General features: G+C 33.7%; 1 protein-coding gene across 16 annotated transcripts in view; it reads left to right on the forward strand.

The window, feature by feature from the left end:
- Window positions 1-21,498, forward strand: part of LOC100680429 (protein unc-79 homolog) — a 2,400,004-nt gene that overhangs the window by 436,256 nt on the left and 1,942,250 nt on the right. For all 16 annotated transcript variants that reach the window (XR_004345182.1, XR_004345183.1, XR_004345184.1 and 13 more), the window contains 2 exons: window positions 5,891-6,067; window positions 6,756-7,033. Coding sequence is in view for 13 of the 16 variants with exons in the window: in XM_031923950.1 (XP_031779810.1) it covers window positions 5,891-6,067; window positions 6,756-7,033 (455 nt within the window). In the remaining 3 variants the exon portion in view is untranslated. The remainder of the gene's footprint in view (window positions 1-5,890; window positions 6,068-6,755; window positions 7,034-21,498) is intronic.

Here is a 21,498-nt window from a genome sequence, read left to right on the forward strand (position 1 = left end):
TCTACCATCTACATACTGACAAGGAAAGGTACCCAACCCAAACTCACCGATTTTGATGATTTTCATATATGATGTAGAACATAAAAAATAAGAGACACGTATTTTTTTTTATCGGCTAATTTTCACTTTTAAGGGGTAAAAACCTCCCCTAAAGTTAATCCCCAAAAAGCGTTTTTTTTAAATATCTCGGCTTAAAATTAAAATTTTTCAATGAAACAAATTGGAGGTTATTTCTTACAAAAAGAGCAAGTATTTCATGGTGATTTGAAGAGTAAGGGTAGCATCCCCTATTTTTTAGGGGTTGAAAACATATATTTTTTGGCATAATTTTATAATAAAAATGTTTAAACCGACTAAAAAAAATTGGAAAAAATCCTTAATAACAAAATTTAGTTGACGTCTTTCGGTGTTTTCATAAATATTACCCCTAAGGGGGTAAACCACCCCTAACACAAAATAACTGTAAATATGTAATTCAATACATAATATTTCGTAGGAAGTTTGTATATAGAGGTTTTCGAGGTCGCTGATTACAAATCTGTTATCAGATTTTGAAAATTCAAAATGGCGGAACCAATAGGACGGAAATATCGAAAAAAAATTTTATATAATAAAAAAGTTTTAAACGACTAAAAAAATTGGAAAAAATTTGTAAACATCTATAATAAACAAATTAAGTTTTTCGATTTTTTCATAGATACTACCCTTTAGGGGGTAAACCACCCCTAACACAAAATAACTATAAGTATACTTCAATCCATAATATTTTGTAGAAGGTTTGTATATAAGGGTTTTCGAGATCGCTCTTTGCAAATCTGATATCAGATTTTGAAAATTCAAAATGGCGGAACCAATGTGGTGGACGAAAATGTCGAAAAAAAATTTTAACTTTCATAAAAACTTGTTATAAATGTGTTATCTTTGTAGCCTGTACATGTGAACTAAAGAGCCTTAAACCCTAAACCCCTAAAGAACAAATAGGCTAAATGGTTGTGCTTTTTAACCAAACCACCTCAAATTCCTAAATTTGTAAACAAGAAAATTCTGTGTGTGAAGCAGTTTTATAATTTCCGTAGAAATTGTTATCAGAATGTTATTGAAATTCCTTTATTGTAAATTCAACTTATAATGTATGTTTGTTTATAATATTAGAGTATAATAATAATCTACAATCTTTTATCTTTTGCCATAGTGCATTTTTTGTATTGAGCATAAAATATATTATTTTGCGATGTTTTTACAATAATGGTAGTCCTCATAAAAGTGTTTAAAGCACAATGCTTTTTTGCACCAACCACATCGTACAATTGCAATGTTTGTGCACCCTTCTATTTCACAATGTGTTGCACAAGACTTTCCAAAACTGAAATCTATAGGATTATCAAATTTATCTGGTTTTTCATTGACGTAACCGCTTTTATACCAGGAATATTTAAACAAATCTATATATCTCGGTGAAGACAGTTGGTTGTGAACCAATGATTGAAGTTTAATTATATTATTTCTCACATGTAAATTCATATCAGAAAATGTTCGGACAAAGTTTTTCCAAATACGGAATCCATAGACATCAAGTGGTTGTATTTTTCCTGCGGTTCCAGTTGGAATTTTTTTATGTTAATAATTTTATTTTGTGGCATTGTTTCTTCTGTATAACTTTGTCACAATGACCACTCCAAGAATCAAGTAATAGTATTGAGTGATGGCCTACATAGGGATAAAATATTTTTTCCAACCAGATTTTGAAGTGATCTGCAATTAAACGACTTACTAATTAACTGATCAACGATATTACAATGTAAAAATTGTTATTAGTTCCCTTACTTGTTGTTAATTTTCCAGATTTGGATGCTTCCACGTACACATTTTCTGGTCTAAATATGTTTTGTTCTACAATAGGGCCAAACATGCCACTTGGTTCCTTTAAAACAAGAAATAGCGGTGACAACAGTTGTCCAGTAGCTGATATTAGTGGCTGTATAGTATAACTATGCGTTGTTGCTGAAATTGACTGTACCAGACATTGCACTTGCTTTTCTCCTTCTACTGCTAATGTTCTTCCAGAATGCATTTCTAGCTGAAATCCGCTCTGATCTGTATTATACAAATTTTCGAGTCCAATCCTTGGTATACACGATTTAATGACATCGATAAATGCTTCAGCTTTAGCCGTAAGTTCTGCACTACTTTCTAGTGTTTTTCTTGTTATGAACTTATTTATTTTCCTAGAAACTATTCGGTGTGCTTGCTTAAATTTGAGTAACCAATGTTTAGAAGCTTTGAATCTAATATCATCAAAACCAATTTCTTTTTTAGCTTGTAAGGCCCATCGAATTATATCTTCATCATGGATAATTGAACCACTGTCGAGAGCTGCTTGAAAATTATCCAGGGTATACTGACAAATTTGTGCTACTTTTTCTCTATACGTGCCACCTTTATTAATTGAATGAGCCCAACGACGTAGCTGACGAATAGATGATACTTTTTTGAATCTGTTTTGCACTGTTTTGAGACTTAAATTTTGCTTCGTTTTGCTACTTCTCCAAAATTCTACAGCTCTTTTTTTGTATTCAAAATCTAGTTCTTCATTATCTGCTGTACATTGATTTGTTGGTGCTATATCCGGATCAGGAAAATGATGTTGCACTTCATCTTCAATTATTTCCACATTATGGTCTTTATACTCTTCTTGAAAATCCAAAGAGTCATCAGTAATCATTTCTACATCGTTGAAATCATGTGTTGCATCTATTAAAATTTCTTTTATTTTTTCGGCCAACTCTGTTTCGTGATAATTCGTGACACTATCTGGTATGTTTAACGCTTGAAAGTATGCTAATAATAAGTTTAGAACGTTTAACGGATTAATTTTCATTTTTCAATCTAAAATGAAAACAAGCGGTAAAATTTATACAAGCTGTGTTTTTGCATGTAAGGCACGACTGCTACATTTCTACCAGAATAAAACGAGTGAATGTAAATTGAATCAAATCATTAATTTATGCATTGGAGAAGAATTCTCGTTCCACTTTGTGATGTTCGGAAAACTCTATTTTTGGTTTTATTCAACTTTTATTCACTTTGAAATTGAATAATGTAAATCTATATAAAATCACTAAAGAAAATTTTCTACAACTGTATGATACCACTGACAAACAAAAAGACGTACTATTCGTACTTTCCGGCATCGAACTAGAATACCCACAAAACTCACTCACTGCCTAAAAAATAACACAGGTAGCTGAGGTAAACACTCGATGAAAACAATCTAAAAAAAGAACATACTGATTCGCACATATTGTCAACAACTTTTATGAGTGAAAGACATTTATCTGTGGAATTATCATTGAATGTACGATAACATTCATTAAACTAATGAATGCATATAAAATTCCCTTTCAATAACAACGTGTTCTTTAATTGCAAATGAAGTTCGAGTATTAATATTCTTTTATGTATTTTTACCAATAACAAAAATTATCATAGTAATATAATAATAATAATAATAATAAGAAGACTAAGCATAATTGCAATAGCAATAATAACAGTAATACTGATAATAGCAATGATAATGAAAAATAATAATAATAATTAGAATAATATTTATTATTAAATTTAGATTTTTTGATAAATTCCTTAAATTGTATCAAATAGTATTATTATGGAATTCCAGACTGTAAATATTTTACTATAGATACAATAATCATTACTTCGAGAATTCATCTAAAAAACGTTTGGCTTACGAAATAATTGTAACAATGAAAAACTCCCAAGTTTGACATTAAATTTTATTACAAAACGCAAAAGAGTTTGATAAACTAATTTTATTAACCTATGTTTTTTCATTTGCAAAAAAGTGTGGACTTTTTGAATTTATAAAATTATATAATTATGCAATTTATGAAATACTTTATAATTTATGAAATTACTTTTGAAATTATGCTAATTTATAAAAGCAGAAAAATAAATAATCTTTGATTGAAACATAAAACGAGACATTATTTGTTACATACAAAATGATAGAATAAAATATCGGTAATATGTCTATACTCGTGTCTACGGTAAAGCATAGGCCTTCGGCTTGTCTGGAGGTTAGGGGTTTGGAGTCGTTTGGTTAAAATGCACAACCATTTAGCCTATTTGTTCTTTAGGGGTTTAGGGTTTAAGGCTCTTTAGTTCACATGTACAGGCTACAAAGATCACACATTTGTAAACAAGTTTTTTTGAAAGTTAACATTTTTTTTCGATATTTCCGTCCACCATATTGGATCCGCCATTTTGAATTTTCAAAATCTGATAACAGATTTGTAATCAGCGACCTCGAAAACCTCTACATACAAACTTTCTACGAAATATTATGTATTGAATTACATATTTACAGTTATTTTGTGTTAGGGGTGGTTTACCCCCTTAGGGGTAATATTTATGAAAACACCGAAAGACGTCAACTAAATTTTGTTATTAAGGATGTTTAAACATTTTTTCCAATTTTTTTTAGTCGGTTTAAACATTTTTATTATAAAATTATGCCAAAAAATATATGTTTTCAACCCCTAAAAAATAGGGGATGCTACCCTTACTCTTCAAATCACCATGAAATACTTGCTCTTTTTGTAAGAAATAACCTCCAATTTGTTTCATTGAAAAATATTAATTTTAAGAGATATTTAAAAAAACGCTTTTTGGGGGTTAACTTTAGGGGAGGTTTTTACGCCTTAAAAGTGAAAATTAGCCGATAAAAAAAAATACGTGTCTCTTATTTTTTATGTTCTACATCATATATGAAAATCATCAAAATCGGTGAGTTCGGGTTGGGTACCTTTCCTTGTGAGTGAGTTCATCATGTACTATAGGAGTTTCTTCGCTAGAATTATTTGGATTTTCATTTTTTTTCATCTTACATAATGCTCTATCTCCACCTTTGTGAATATAATCGAATATGTATTTAATACTTTGAATTGATGCACAATATTCGACATTAGTATGACACTTATACTTTTTCAATAAAAAGTTATTATAAGGAACAACCATTGTGTTGTCAACTAGAATAATTTTTCTAAATTTTTTAATTCGATAAGTATAGTTTTGTGAAATGTTATTTCTTCTTCGATATTCAGGATAACCATTTTCTTTAAAAATGGTGATATCGCGGAATGGTTTTGGACATTTTTTTTTTACAATTAGTCTTATTTTTGATGATGCAAGGAGATTTATCTGTATATGGTCCATGTAACATATGTTTAATTACTAATTTTTGTAAACCTTTATCTGAATTATCAGGAATTTCAGCAGAAATGTACTTGTCAATAGATTGAGGTGTCATGAGCTTGTTTTTTGGATGTAGCGTAACTACAATATGAGCGTGTGGTAATCCTCTCTTTTGAAATTCTATTGTAAAGACATAAGCTATTACTTTTTATCATAAAGGTAACATTTTTAAATCATCTATTATAAAATATTTTGGTTATTAAGTAAAAAAATGAATTTCTATTTGAATACCAAATTGATTTATTTAATTTCAGAATATACCAGACAATAAAAACGAGAGTTAAAATATGATTTCAAGATTAAATTCCAAAAAAAATCTACTATCTAAATTGACTATCTACAGATGAACTGTCCTTTTTTAATTATTTACAATACTTTTATATAAATAAATATTTACATTTTTTATACTCAATTTATTATTTATCAATACAATATAATAAAAACCAAAATTTGGGGGTTGGCGGGCGGAGCGAGCAGGGGGGTACCCCCCCTAGTATATATATATATATATATATATATATATATATATATATATTTATTTATTTATACATATATACTGTCTTTAAGATCAATATTTAAAAGTTCATCTAATTTTCTTCAATATTATTTTTGCTTTCAGGGATACCCTTGCTTCTCGAACATCACATCTAAAAGACGGTCTTAGTCGCTTATTCTGTTTAGTACCTTATGAAATAATTACTCCCGAAATTTGGAATCACGTCATGCCTCATTGGATGGAAGCTATTGTACATGACGTTCCAATTCATGAGCTGCAGGAACTAAAAATGACACTTTGGTAAGTAATTATAACCTTAGTCTCTAAATCGTAACTCCCTACAAAGAATAGCACATTTCATTAATTTCTGCTAAAAATTAGCACATTTCAATTCTGGCTACAAAGACTAGCTTATTTTTCGCACAAGCTAATATTATTGGTAATATGAAATAAGCTTATGATAATTTATAGCACTGCGTGGCATAAATCCGCCTTTATGTTACCCCTATCCGTAGCATAAGTAGTCCTTTATTGCACTGTGCATACTATGCTAGCCACACGGTGCAACAAAGGACTGCTGTCAGTGATATAAAATAACGAACGATACACGTATCATAAGTCGTTTATAATGGCACGGTGTTAAGCGCACTCGCTACGTTCGGCGCTTATACACGCTGTACCGTAAAGTACAAGTTATGTCACTAGTATTGTAATGTACTATTAATATTTTTTTTTAGCTGACTGAAATTATTCAAGCAGAAAGCCATAAAATTGCTAGTATTTACCTAAAATGTGCTGCAATGATTATGGCAAAAATCTAAGTAGTGTTAGTTCATGCAGCGACGATATGAAATTAGCTAGTATTCGCGGCTTGAAATTGAATGTGCTGGTTTTCATTACATTTAGAGATGTGCTAGTCATCGTTGGGAACGAAGAAATATTTGTAACTATGCAATATCATATAATACAAAAATTATGTTTCAAACAGCAAAATTTTGGATCCTGATCTTAGTCCACTGGGATTTGACGCCAGTAGAATGTATAATTTTGTTGCGAAACGTTTCAATAATACAAACGCAAAAGTCCAAGAGCAAGCACTTAATTGGCTGCAGACTTTGACGTTACTTGGAATAACGATTCCATTACCTCAACTCTTTTCAATGTTCAGTGAAGGCATTTTAGATAGTAAAAAAGTTGATTCAACTAATCTTAGCGTAGCAGAAAATAGACTGAATGGAATAAGTAATTCGGAAAATACGATAATATGTGCGTATCCATCGTAATATGTATTTAATTATTTCTTATAAATATTTATTTTTTGTAAAAGAATGTGAAATTAATACTTTGTTACGTTCATCATGTCATCGCCTATCAAGTAGTTCAAATTAAAATAAAGAATATTAGTATGTTACATAGGTGAGTAAGTCAACCCAGGTAAATAAAAGAACAATCCGATAAATCCATGTTATAATAACATTTTGTTGGTGTAGTTTTCAATCTCTTTAAATCAATTCTACTATACATCAGTTTTAACAAAATTATTACGTATGTATAATAATACTACGAGAAAATTTTCCTCAAGTCAATCTGTGATTCTCACAAATATCAACATGTGATAATTTTATTAAAACTAATACATAGTAAAATTAATCTGAAGATGTTGAAAACTACGCCAACAAAACGTTATTACAACATGGTTCAATTCGATTGTTTTTTATTAACCTAGGTGGACTCTCTTACCTTTGCAATTCATTAATACTTTTTATTACATAACATGAAGAGTAAAGTACTTATTTATTCTAAGATAAAACAAATTTAAATCCAGGTTTGTCAGTTTAAACATAAGGTCTTCATATATCATATCGGCTAAGAGTTATCCTAGTTAACTGCGAGCGAAAGGTCGCCTGCATGTTGCGAGAGTTTGAATTTTGCGGCTATCCGCTCCAGCAATGTGTTCGATCGAATATCGGTGCAAACGCTCGACTGCGCAACGCTGAAGCAGCGTGTAAACCGAAAATGCTGCGAGCGAGTGGGCCATCGGGCCGCGATGTGCTGACCAATAAGCGCGCTGAGCCGATCGCTGACGCTCGAGGAGAGCGTTTGGCACTACAAGGTTATTTCTAAGTCCCGGTCAGGTAATCGTAAAATAATATAGCTGCACGAAAACCATATAGTTACAAGAGCCAGTTGTATATTTAAAGCCTTCTTACTTCTTGCTCGCATGCCGGTTGCGGCAATAATCTCTCCTCCTTATCCGACCCTTGGAATGAGTTTTTAGCTCTACCCTACAAAAAAATATATGACTACGCACTCTCTTTCCCAAACTGAGATGTTCAGTGTTCGTATTTTATTTATCTTAAACTTAATCACAAACATATTTCTACTCGCACCTGCATATTCTATAGTTATTAGTTATTAATAAAACTTACTGCAAAAATACAAATTATAAAAAGTGTGTTCGTATATATTTAATTATTTTATGAGAAAAACATTGAAATAGAAGCGATCATTACAATTGACTTATTGTATAATTATTAGGACTGTTGTCTTATTCTCCTATATAGATAAGAGGAACTTTACAGGTTTCTTCCACTTAATTTAGTGTTTAGCTTATCTACTCAATACATATCATGAAATCCTACTTCTTCAGTGAATTGGTGAGCGAAATCCCTAAAGACGATGATTCCAAATAATAGTGGTCACAAGCTGAAATAAAAATGTGGGATAATGCGAAATGACCCTCTTGTGCAATTCTCTTTAGGTCTTTATTGACATCCCTCTTGTAAAATGCACGTAATTATTGATTGATCTTTTCTGACATATAATAACTACGTAATCAAAACTAGGATTGCAATTTTTACTTCAAGTTAATGTTCAAACTGAAGTTTAAGTACTAGTAAAACGATGCAAACACAATATTAAATAAAACTCGATAACAAAATTTAACTAAAAAATACTGCTATCTATCTGAGTGACCGCACTCGGCGGGCTAATATCCACGTGACGTGTTTCGCTTCCAAGTGACGCTGAAGTCGAAGGTGTAAGAGAAAGTAGGAGATGAAGAGAGCATCGCACTACCTCCCACGCATGATCCCGTAACTCTCATTTCATAAAGCATTGCAGTTTTCTAGGCTTGGCTTACGATTTCAGCGTTATGGATTCAGCAACGCCGCAAGCGCCCAAAACTGCACCGTTAGCTGTAAACACGCGCACAAATGCCGGTCAAAAAAAATGTTTAATGAACCAAAAAAAAAAAAAAAAAAAAAAAAAATCGGCATATAATATAGTTCTTGGTGAATGATGGAGAGTTAGATTTTAATAATATGAAATTTCCTAAATCCGTGAGTTAACATTTGTGGGTTATAGAAGGCATTCAATATAGAGAAAATGGCTGTTTTTGTCGTTGAATATCGCAGCTTTGAACAAACCTATTTTAATGGTATGTAGTTCTACAATATTCTTAGTTGATAGACAACGCGTACACAAAAAATAATCGACCTCACTATATTGCACCAGGATTAATAAAAATTTGAAGAGTTAAACAGTTTTATTTTTGTATATTATTTATATTCAAAATCTTTGTATGACTCGAGCGATGCGAAAAAATAATTTAACAAATCTGGAAAAAGAAGACGAGTGCTTTAAGTTATACCAAAATAAACAACCTGTATATCTAAAAATGAATAATTACAAAACAAACGTGGAAGAGTTAACCCTTGTAATAAATAATTTCTCACAAATTCTATTCTATGATGACGTTTCGTTGGTGTAATATCCAACCTCTTGTATATCTTATAACGGGAGTTTTCCTGCAGGTGATATACAGGAAAATTGCTGTTTTTTTTAGCAACGTAACGACTTGCGCGCCTCAGCGAATCTCGTAGTTATACCTGGAGTGCCAGGCGCTCGCCGACGAGCGCCAGTCTCGCCACTTCTTTGTTTCGATTCACCGGAACGTGGGAATGCGCGGTCAGCTCAGCCCCGCGATCGCGGTTTAGGTGAGAGGGAGGTTCGGGAATACTTCACGTTGGACAAGTCTTGTCTTTGATTCTCAGCACGAGTTTATTTAATTTACTTACAATTTACACTTTGTTGTTTTTCACAGAGATACCCAATATTCCACGATTTATACTACTATTAACTCGCGCTGTAATTCAACACTCGAAAAAACCTAATGCTGACTTTTCCGCAATAGATAGCCTATATTTTCGTAGATAGCCGATATTTTCCAAGATAGCCAATTTTCGCACAGATAACCACTTAACCGTATTCTAACCGCAAATGTCCTAATAATCAAAATTCCGCGATGATAACCAAGATACAAAGACAACCACCGATAATACACTCTATTCGTGACTCTTACAGCAAAGGCCCCGTTACGCAAATAAACCCGAATTATCCGAAAAGGCATCTACAAAGTTCGACTTAATCTAGCGGAGACAGCCACGAAATAGCCACGTACAAGGTAGCTTGAATTGTATAATGAAAATCCGAAAACTTGGAGCTGCGGGCCCGCGAGAAAAGCCTGACAAGAAAAAATCAAAACCGGTTCACTGACCTTAATCCTTCCTCCGATGACTCCAGGAAAGTCCCAGATGACTACAAAAGAAAGCACCGCCGAATGAGGAAATAAAGAAAGCCTTTTCTGAAGAGCTGCTATTCGCACGTCCGTTTAGGATCCACCAGGGCAGGAGAATGACGAGCGAGCGAGCGGCACACGCCGCTGAGGCCCGTCGCCGCTTCTCCTGCGCCGCCAGCTCACGCTCTCGCCTATTGGCTGCCGCCGCTCGGGACTTCTGTCTTGCTCGCTGCCTACAGGCTCGCGCGCTCCGTTCTCGTTTGTTGTGTGGCGGCGCATACACTGTGCGGTTCTACTCGTAAACTGTTAGAGCTGATGCCCGGGAAATTCAAACTCTCGCGTTCCTTACAACAAATAGAAATACGCTGGCAGATAATTCAGAGTTAAGCAACTCTGAATTACGGAACCCGAAACAACAATATGTCACCTATGACACTCTGCGGAATACCGCAACGCCGATCTAGCTGCTTCGGACTCCAGTGTTTGCAGACTCCACCAGGACTTCGCCATCTGCGTGCAACGCCTTATGATGCGCGTGCCGTTACTTAAGCGCCCTGTTGAGTCGTTGGCTCCTCTGTCGCCACGCCAACCTGGTCTGTCGTCCTGTCTCGCCCCTTCTTGACCTCTGCGGGAGCTGTCGACGGCCGTTGTACTTTCATGCTTTCCCGAACAACTCTCCTACTCCGGCGTTGTTTGACTCAAAACAATCAGACGCTATTAGCCACATACACTTAGACTCATTTACTCGACCTTGGGACACTCTGCCCTGGCTTCTCCCGAACTTTGTCACATGGTAAAATTTCACCATGTTACAATCTCTATATATTAGACGGCAATTATATATAGTTATACTTTGTTCAAAATACCACGTGACTTAGTTTAACTTGGCAATATAGCCGCCTTCAAGTAGAGTTTGGACGACCAAATTAAGAAATACGAGAAAGCATCAAGATTTTTCTTACTTAAAAATTCTTCTTTTTGGGGTCACCCTAATGAATATATCATATTTGCAACTCTTTGCGCACGGGGTAAGTAGATTAAGGTTATGAGGGTTTTCTATTTACCCTGCTAGAAATAACGGATCCAGAAGTATAAAAAAAAAAAATGAATACTCGCAAAACCGTTTCTTAATAACGGTACTTAGATTTCGTTATTCACATGAGATCTCACACCAAAATCTTATCTCACTATTTTTTTGTTCATTACGAGTTTCAAACCATCTTTAGCGAATTGATGGCTTTTTTGAAAAATTTTAACTTAGAAAATTTTTAGCTACGATATGTCAAATTTTATGCCCAGTAGCCAGATTGTGTAGCATATTGTGGCCATGTCTCTCTGTTAACAGGCGACGGTAAGTGGGCATAATATGTCAAAAAATTATGGCGACCGTTTAAAGAGCGGCAACCTAACCTTGCAAATATTTATGTGAATGTACAACATGACCACAATTAATACTCATACTGACATGTATACTTTTTATGTGGGTTTGGTTAAATTAATTACTAACTATCAATAGGTTAATAGAATTAAAAACTATCATACTTAGAGGGCTAAAATTTTACGTGGTGATTTGTTTTAATCTGTTGAAACAATGTACCTTATTGTCTTTATCTCAAGTGCTAGAGTTTGCAAGTTTATTTATTTTGCCTTTCTAAGATATCATTAATACAACGGGTGAACTAAGATGTATATTAAGCTGATGGCTATGTATTTTGAAATTTATTAGTTACTGTGTATTTGAAAACTAGGCAAAATATTGGATTTATTATGTCATAGAATTTATTTAATAATTAATTGGGTAACTTGTGGTACAGAGCAGGATAGTAGGGTAGGGCGAAATTAAAATTATAATTCCCTTTTTTTTATATTGAATAATATATAGTGGCACAAAGCCTTTATTTATTTTATTGACCTGAATGATTAGAATACCAATGTGCGAGATTACATCAAATTATTAGTCCGTTAACGGACAAGATTTATAAATAGGCTTATTCTGTTCAAATATCGACCGGTCACACTATTTGCTCTTTGCGAAAGGTGACCTGAAGGGCGCGAGTACAAGGAGGTAGAGATACGCAGTGCGTATATCCGTTGTGCCCTCCTATATATGAACTGGCATTCCTGGTCATGAATATAAGGGAATTACGATTATGTTAGTACATTGATGCGATGAAAGTTAATTTTACAAAGTGTATTGCGCGAAAGAGAATTTCCGTTATAATTCAATGTTAGATGTTGCCTGCGACACAAGCGTATGCCTGGTATTCAAACAGGTCTTATACGATTTAAACCAAAGATTGTTAATATATTAAAACGAAGCGCGAATATAGTCTATGAAAGGACACGATAGTGATTTTACGTTAGCTGGAGAAGAAAATACATATATAAACGAGAACAACATGTGATGTACTTGTATGATGCGTATTATTTATTAAATTATGCAAGCTGGTTAGTGTGATTTAGTTAATGATACAAATCGCGATGCGTCCTGGGATAACCGAGTGGTGCTTGACGTAGCCAGCCCACTCGGACGGCATATAGCGGTACTTTTATATCCTTTAGGAGGCAGATTAGTTTTATTAAATTTTGTGCTGAGTTTCTCTAAGATCGGAGAGACTCACCGAATTAGTCCACTAGGGATATCCCCGGGTGCACTAGTTAGTATAAAAATAATTAAAAGATGCACTTTATACACTTTTGTTTTCTGGGCTGCTTGTTGCTGGGTTCCTCGCACCTCAGGAAAACTATCACGCATCAATACGTGTGAAACACGTGGCAGCTACAGACTTGTAATATAGTAATGTCAATAGCTTGAGTGTCGGATGCATACTGATATCGGCGACTAGCGTCGCGAGCAGGCCACGGTGGAGACGCGTTTGAGCAGGTAAACTCAATAACGCGTTTGCATATACGCAACGTTGTTACGGAGTTTAATTGCGCGCAAGCGCGCCCGAAGAAGCCCGAACGGTACAAGTCTGCGTCCGCTAGAGAGAGAGAGAGAGAGAGAGAGAGAGAGAGAGAGAGAGAGAGAGAGAGAGAGAGAGAGAGAGAGAATCCGAAGCGAGAAAGTAGGCGTGACCATATCGCCGAGCGCCCGTTCACGAAGCTCGCTGCTCACCTGCATAGCTACAAAAATTAAAATATAAGGCGCCTGGCCCGAATTTTCGGAGCAGGCGTGTATGATGTAGTCTCGGCTCCCTTTTTTTTATATAAACACCCATCTGTAAATTTTGCCCTCGGAGCCATGGGATTCGATGTGTATCAGCTAGCAAAGACATTCAAGTAAAAATTGTTATGTTAGCCTGTTTGTGGATAATAAACTAAGCATCTACACCATAAATCTAACATTTTGCATGAATACACTGCATATGAAGCACTATAATGATAGATACTGCCTGCGACTGACTCGAACACCGAGTGAGAGTATATTTGTCATGATCATCACATATACACTTCATTTTTATAGAAAGTATATGTGTCAGTGTAAGTATTGAGTGTGGTCATGTTTGTATATATGCATGAATATGTACAAGGTTAGTTTGCCATTCCTGACACATTGCCTTCTATTTTCTAAATTTGTTGTAAAAACCTTCTTTCAAACGTTAATGATTTTAGAATTTACTGCTTTAAAATAAATTTGATTATTAAGTTTATGAATTTTAGGTTATAAACTCATTAGTGGAGCCAAGTACTCAACAGAATGTGGGCATATTATGTCAAAGTATCATGAAAATATGGACACTAGTTGTCGACAGGCCATATCTTATGGCGTATTTTCTACGAGGGTGGACTTAATTTTTAAGTCAAAATTTGTAATACATTTTCCAAGTTCGAATTTAAAAAAAAACATCAATTGACTAAGAATGGTTTGAAACGCGTAAAGAACAAAAAAAATGGTTAGATGAGATTTTGGCGTGAGATCTCACCTCAGATCGCACGTGAGATTTTTCAACAGGGCGTACTTATTTACTCGCTCGTCTCTAATCTCTTTCCTATCCTCGCGGAAACTATGCCTTGAGCGGTGGCTCGGCTTAGCGGGCCCCTCGGTAAGCTAGGCTGGTGGCTGTGCGTCGAGTAAATAGCAATTATACGCACGTGCTTTGTTTACCGCCGGTAATGGGCTGCGCACCCTAGGACGCTGATGCATACCATGCAATAAGTTAGGCACGTGCTGGCTTGAGCGTGCATCTCTGTATTTTGCACTTGCAGCAGCACGTTCAGCATGAGATCAAACAGCTTCTCAAAGAAGCGGCAGAGAGAAATTTCCTGAATACTGTAGTATTCCTTAAGGTAGGCGAAACACCTTTCTTCTGAGATCGCAATGCGAAGGGAAAATACTCAAACCAGTTTTCCCGATGTTCTGATTCCAGAAAAACACTAAGACCTCCAACGGTGCTTCGGCTCAAGTTCACCGAGAAATTTTTGGGGGAGCTGCTGTACTGTGGCGCACGAATGCCGTGCAAAAGTGATTTGCTCATCGACGCCAAGTTTTTGTACAACAGCTGCGCAAAAATTGTATAGCAGCTGACTCGGCGTGGCGCTGTTGCTGCGCAAAATACGCGGGACAGCGACTAACGAATTTTGTGAGTGAGTTGCAGTTCAAAGGAAATGTGCCCACGTGCTGCAGTCAAAAGCTATGAGATGATAAATTTATTCTTCAAGAAGTACGAAGATTTGCAAAAGCTGCGACCAATATTCATACCTACAATTTTTAATACTGAAAAGTCTTCAGAGATCTCTATGGGCCTGCAGTTGATGTTTTGGCGGATGCATGTGCATACAATATAACCTATACAATATTGGAAATGCCACTACTATACTTGTCTTATAATTGATAGATGCATAAGAAAAGTCATTGGTTTATTGAATCCACTGTAAATATAATTTTTAGATTTATTACAAGTGTATGCTTCCGATGACTATATATTAAAATAAGTAACTATACCAAATATTTGTCATCGCTCGGTTTCATTTTTTTTTTTTGAACTGATTTCAAAATTATTAGAGTAACATGAAAAAGCATAGAGACCTTTTCAATTTTATTTTCGAGGCAGAATAGGCTGGTACTTTTTTATTTCTCTGTCTATTAATAAAAAAGTCGTTTTTTGTCGAGAATCATCGATAAAATTGATATTTTTTGAAGTTACTCTAAATTATAGTTATTCAATGTACACACAATTTAACATATTTTTAACATTTTAAAAAGTATTAATTAATCTTTTTTACATTTTTTGTCAAATTTTTATGACACTGTTTATTATTGTAGCTAACGTAAAAAAAGATGTTTGGTACGCATTAAGTACTATACAGATATGTGCTCTGCTATCAGACATACATATTTTCAAGAATTATTTTATCTTCATATTTATTCATAAATATGGGTGGTTCTCTATTAAAACGAAGATCAAACAATTTTTTCTCCTTAAACCCACGGTAAATAGATAATGCTCTAGATAATGCTACATATAATTGACCATGACTGAAAAATGGATTTAGTAAATAGACACCAACTTTGTTAAATGTTTGGCCTTGTGATCTGTTGATTGCCATGTATTTTTACGTTTGATACTATACGCGGGGTTCGAAGCCTTTATTCACTTTATCTATGTCAAAGTCTCGTAGCGAGATGGATAAAGATCAAAGCATGAAATTATTAATTCTTCACAATGATAATGTGACACGTACACCCGCGGCAAATAATTACGACCAAATGAAATATCATACGAAACGAAAGGATAATTTGAGTCGTACGTGCTTTGGGAGTTGTTGTTCCTAAAGATTTATGCGAAAATCATAGCTGTTGGCATGGAAAGAATATTATTATATTATTACAATTAGATGAGATGTTTATTAAGATGTGTATGTGATAAAGTAATAATGAAAGAGACTGTAATTTTCTTAGATAAACGAATTGATTGAATGAATTTAATTATCTAGTATACAATAAAGCTTGAACGGGTGTAACGAAAATATAGTGTTGTAAACGGAAATTGTCAAAACAACTAGTTGAGCCTTGCCTGCGACACAGACGTACGCCTGGTTTTCAACAGATCTTACAGCGTAAACAACTTGTAGTGTAATAGTTAAAAAAAAAACGCGAACGTAACAAAAATAATATTACATAGATGTTGATGAAAGATCTTGAAAGAGATACGTGATAAATAGAAACTGATGATGATGGCTGCGATGACCTTGTGCGTGATAGTTGTTATACGTATAAGCGTGTTAGAGCGGGATAGTTAATATTAATATAAATCGATGTGCGTTCTAGGACAACCGACTAGGGTCTGACGTAGACAGCCTTGTCGGACGGCGTATAGCGATACTTTTATGTCCCGTCGGAGGCGAGTTATTATTGATGTTATGTGCTAAGTTTTTCCAAAGTTGTAAAAACTTCCCAGATCAGACCTTAAGGAAGATCCCCGAGTGCACTCTGTTAATATAATGTAAGTAAAAGAGATTAAAATAATACACTGTTCTTGGATTGTGTTGCACCGGCCTTATGGCACGACAGGAACAATGACCTCCTTTTGGGCAGCGTGGAGCACGTATCATTTATCCGTTCCTTGATCGGTAGAAGTGTAAAGTTTAAGGAGGAACGTACTGACTTCCGTGGCGCAAGGCGCGAGCATGCTAAGAGAGACGCGCTTAACAAGATAAACTCAGTAACGCATTTGCATATACGCAACGCTGTTACTGACAAGGAAAGGTACCCAACCCGAACTCACCGATTTGATGATTTTCATATATGTTGTAGAACATAAAAAAATAAGAGACACGTATTTTTTTTTATCGGCTAATTTTCACTTTTAAGGGGTAAAAACCTCCCCTAAAGTTAACCCCCAAAAAGCGTTTTTTTTAAATATCTCGGCTTAAAATTAATATTTTTCAATGAAACAAATTGGAGGTTATTTCTTACAAAAAGAGCAAGTATTTCATGGTGATTTGAAGAGTAAGGGTAGCATCCCCTATTTTTTAGGGGTTGAAAACATATATTTTTTGGAATAATTTTATAATAAAAATGTTTAAACCGACTAAAAAAAAATTGGAAAAAATGTTTAAACATCCTTAATAACAAAATTTAGTTGACGTCTTTCGGTGTTTTCATAAATATTACCCCTAAGGGGGTAAACCACCCCTAACACAAAATAACTGTAAATATGTAATTCAATACATAATATTTCGTAGAAAGTTTGTATGTAGAGGTTTTCGAGGTCGCTGATTACAAATCTGTTATCAGATTTTGAAAATTCAAAATGGCGGATCCAATATGGTGGACGGAAATATCGAAAAAAAATGTTAACTTTCAAAAAAACTTGTTTACAAATGTGTGATCTTTGTAGCCTGTACATGTGAACTAAAGAGCCTTAAACCCTAAACCCCTAAAGAACAAATAGGCTAAATGGTTGTGCATTTTAACCAAACGACTCCAAACCCCTAACCTCCAGACAAGCCGAAGGCCTATGCTTTACCGTAGACACGAGTATAGACATATTACCGATATTTTATTCTATCATTTTGTATGTAACAAATAATGTCTCGTTTTATGTTTCAATCAAAGATTATTTATTTTTCTGCTTTTATAAATTAGCATAATTTCAAAAGTAATTTCATAAATTATAAAGTATTTCATAAATTGCATAATTATATAATTTTATAAATTCAAAAAGTCCACACTTTTTTGCAAATGAAAAAACATAGGTTAATAAAATTAGTTTATCAAACTCTTTTGCGTTTTGTAATAAAATTTAATGTCAAACTTGGGAGTTTTTCATTGTTACAATTATTTCGTAAGCCAAACGTTTTTTAGATGAATTCTCGAAGTAATGATTATTGTATCTATAGTAAAATATTTACAGTCTGGAATTCCATAATAATACTATTTGATACAATTTAAGGAATTTATCAAAAAATCTAAATTTAATAATAAATATTATTCTAATTATTATTATTATTTTTCATTATCATTGCTATTATCAGTATTACTGTTATTATTGCTATTGCAATTATGCTTAGTCTTCTTATTATTATTATTATTATTATATTACTATGATAATTTTTGTTATTGGTAAAAATACATAAAAGAATATTAATACTCGAACTTCATTTGCAATTAAAGAACACGTTGTTATTGAAAGGGAATTTTATATGCATTCATTAGTTTAATGAATGTTATCGTACATTCAATGATAATTCCACAGATAAATGTCTTTCACTCATAAAAGTTGTTGACAATATGTGCGAATCAGTATGTTCTTTTTTTAGATTGTTTTCATCGAGTGTTTACCTCAGCTACCTGTGTTATTTTTTAGGCAGTGAGTGAGTTTTGTGGGTATTCTAGTTCGATGCCGGAAAGTACGAATAGTACGTCTTTTTGTTTGTCAGTGGTATCATACAGTTGTAGAAAATTTTCTTTAGTGATTTTATATAGATTTACATTATTCAATTTCAAAGTGAATAAAAGTTGAATAAAACCAAAAATAGAGTTTTCCGAACATCACAAAGTGGAACGAGAATTCTTCTCCAATGCATAAATTAATGATTTGATTCAATTTACATTCACTCGTTTTATTCTGGTAGAAATGTAGCAGTCGTGCCTTACATGCAAAAACACAGCTTGTATAAATTTTACCGCTTGTTTTCATTTTAGATTGAAAAATGAAAATTAATCCGTTAAACGTTCTAAACTTATTATTAGCATACTTTCAAGCGTTAAACATACCAGATAGTGTCACGAATTATCACGAAACAGAGTTGGCCGAAAAAATAAAAGAAATTTTAATAGATGCAACACATGATTTCAACGATGTAGAAATGATTACTGATGACTCTTTGGATTTTCAAGAAGAGTATAAAGACCATAATGTGGAAATAATTGAAGATGAAGTGCAACATCATTTTCCTGATCCGGATATAGCACCAACAAATCAATGTACAGCAGATAATGAAGAACTAGATTTTGAATACAAAAAAAGAGCTGTAGAATTTTGGAGAAGTAGCAAAACGAAGCAAAATTTAAGTCTCAAAACAGTGCAAAACAGATTCAAAAAAGTATCATCTATTAGTCAGCTACGTCGTTGGGCTCATTCAATTAATAAAGGTGGCACGTATAGAGAAAAAGTAGCACAAATTTGTCAGTATACCCTGGATAATTTTCAAGCAGCTCTCGACAGTGGTTCAATTATCCATGATGAAGATATAATTCGATGGGCCTTACAAGCTAAAAAAGAAATTGGTTTTGATGATATTAGATTCAAAGCTTCTAAACATTGGTTACTCAAATTTAAGCAAGCACACCGAATAGTTTCTAGGAAAATAAATAAGTTCATAACAAGAAAAACACTAGAAAGTAGTGCAGAACTTACGGCTAAAGCTGAAGCATTTATCGATGTCATTAAATCGTGTATACCAAGGATTGGACTCGAAAATTTGTATAATACAGATCAGAGCGGATTTCAGCTAGAAATGCATTCTGGAAGAACATTAGCAGTAGAAGGAGAAAAGCAAGTGCAATGTCTGGTACAGTCAATTTCAGCAACAACGCATAGTTATACTATACAGCCACTAATATCAGCTACTGGACAACTGTTGTCACCGCTATTTCTTGTTTTAAAGGAACCAAGTGGCATGTTTGGCCCTATTGTAGAACAAAACATATTTAGACCAGAAAATGTGTACGTGGAAGCATCCAAATCTGGAAAATTAACAACAAGTAAGGGAACTAATAACAATTTTTACATTGTAATATCGTTGATCAGTTAATTAGTAAGTCGTTTAATTGCAGATCACTTCAAAATCTGGTTGGAAAAAATATTTTATCCCTATGTAGGCCATCACTCAATACTATTACTTGATTCTTGGAGTGGTCATTGTGACAAAGTTATACAGAAGAAACAATGCCACAAAATAAAATTATTAACATAAAAAAATTCCAACTGGAACCGCAGGAAAAATACAACCACTTGATGTCTATGGATTCCGTATTTGGAAAAACTTTGTCCGAACATTTTCTGATATGAATTTACATGTGAGAAATAATATAATTAAACTTCAATCATTGGTTCACAACCAACTGTCTTCACCGAGATATATAGATTTGTTTAAATATTCCTGGTATAAAAGCGGTTACGTCAATGAAAAACCAGATAAATTTGATAATCCTATAGATTTCAGTTTTGGAAAGTCTTGTGCAACACATTGTGAAATCGAAGGGTGCACAAACATTGCAATTGTACGATGTGGTTGGTGCAAAAAAGCATTGTGCTTTAAACACTTTTATGAGGACTACCATTATTGTAAAAACATCGTAAAATAATATATTTTATGCTCAATACAAAAAATGCACTATGGCAAAAGATAAAAGATTGTAGATTATTATTATACTCTAATATTATAAACAAAAATACGTTATAAGTTGAATTTACAATAAAGGAATTTCAATAACATTCTGATAACAATTTCTACGGAAATTATAAAACTGCTTCACACACAGAATTTTCTTGTTTACAAATTTAGGAATTTGAGGTGGTTTGGTTAAGAAGCACAACCATTTAGCCTATTTGTTCTTTAGGGGTTTAGGGTTTAAGGCTCTTTAGTTCACATGTACAGGCTACAAAGATAACACATTTATAACAAGTTTTTATGAAAGTTAAAATTTTTTTTCGACATTTTCGTCCACCACATTGGTTCCGCCATTTTGAATTTTCAAAATCTGATATCAGATTTGCAAAGAGCGATCTCGAAAACCCTTATATACAAACCTTCTACAAAATATTATGGATTGAAGTATACTTATAGTTATTTTGTGTTAGGGGTGGTTTACCCCCTAAAGGGTAGTATCTATGAAAAAATCGAAAAACTTAATTTGTTTATTATAGATGTTTACATATTTTTTCCAATTTTTTTAGTCGTTTAAAACTTTTTTATTATATAAAATTTTTTTCCGATATTTCCGTCCTATTGGTTCCGCCATTTTGAATTTTCAAAATCTGATAACAGATTTGTAATCAGCGACCTCGAAAACCTCTATATACAAACTTTCTACGAAATATTATGTATTGAATTACATATTTACAGTTATTTTGTGTTAGGGGTGGTTTACCCCCTTAGGGGTAATATTTATGAAAACACCGAAAGACGTCAACTAAATTTT

This window comes from Nasonia vitripennis, assembly GCF_009193385.2.
Source record: "Nasonia vitripennis strain AsymCx chromosome 2 unlocalized genomic scaffold, Nvit_psr_1.1 chr2_random0002, whole genome shotgun sequence".
In the NCBI taxonomy this organism is placed as follows: Eukaryota; Metazoa; Arthropoda; class Insecta; order Hymenoptera; family Pteromalidae; genus Nasonia; species Nasonia vitripennis.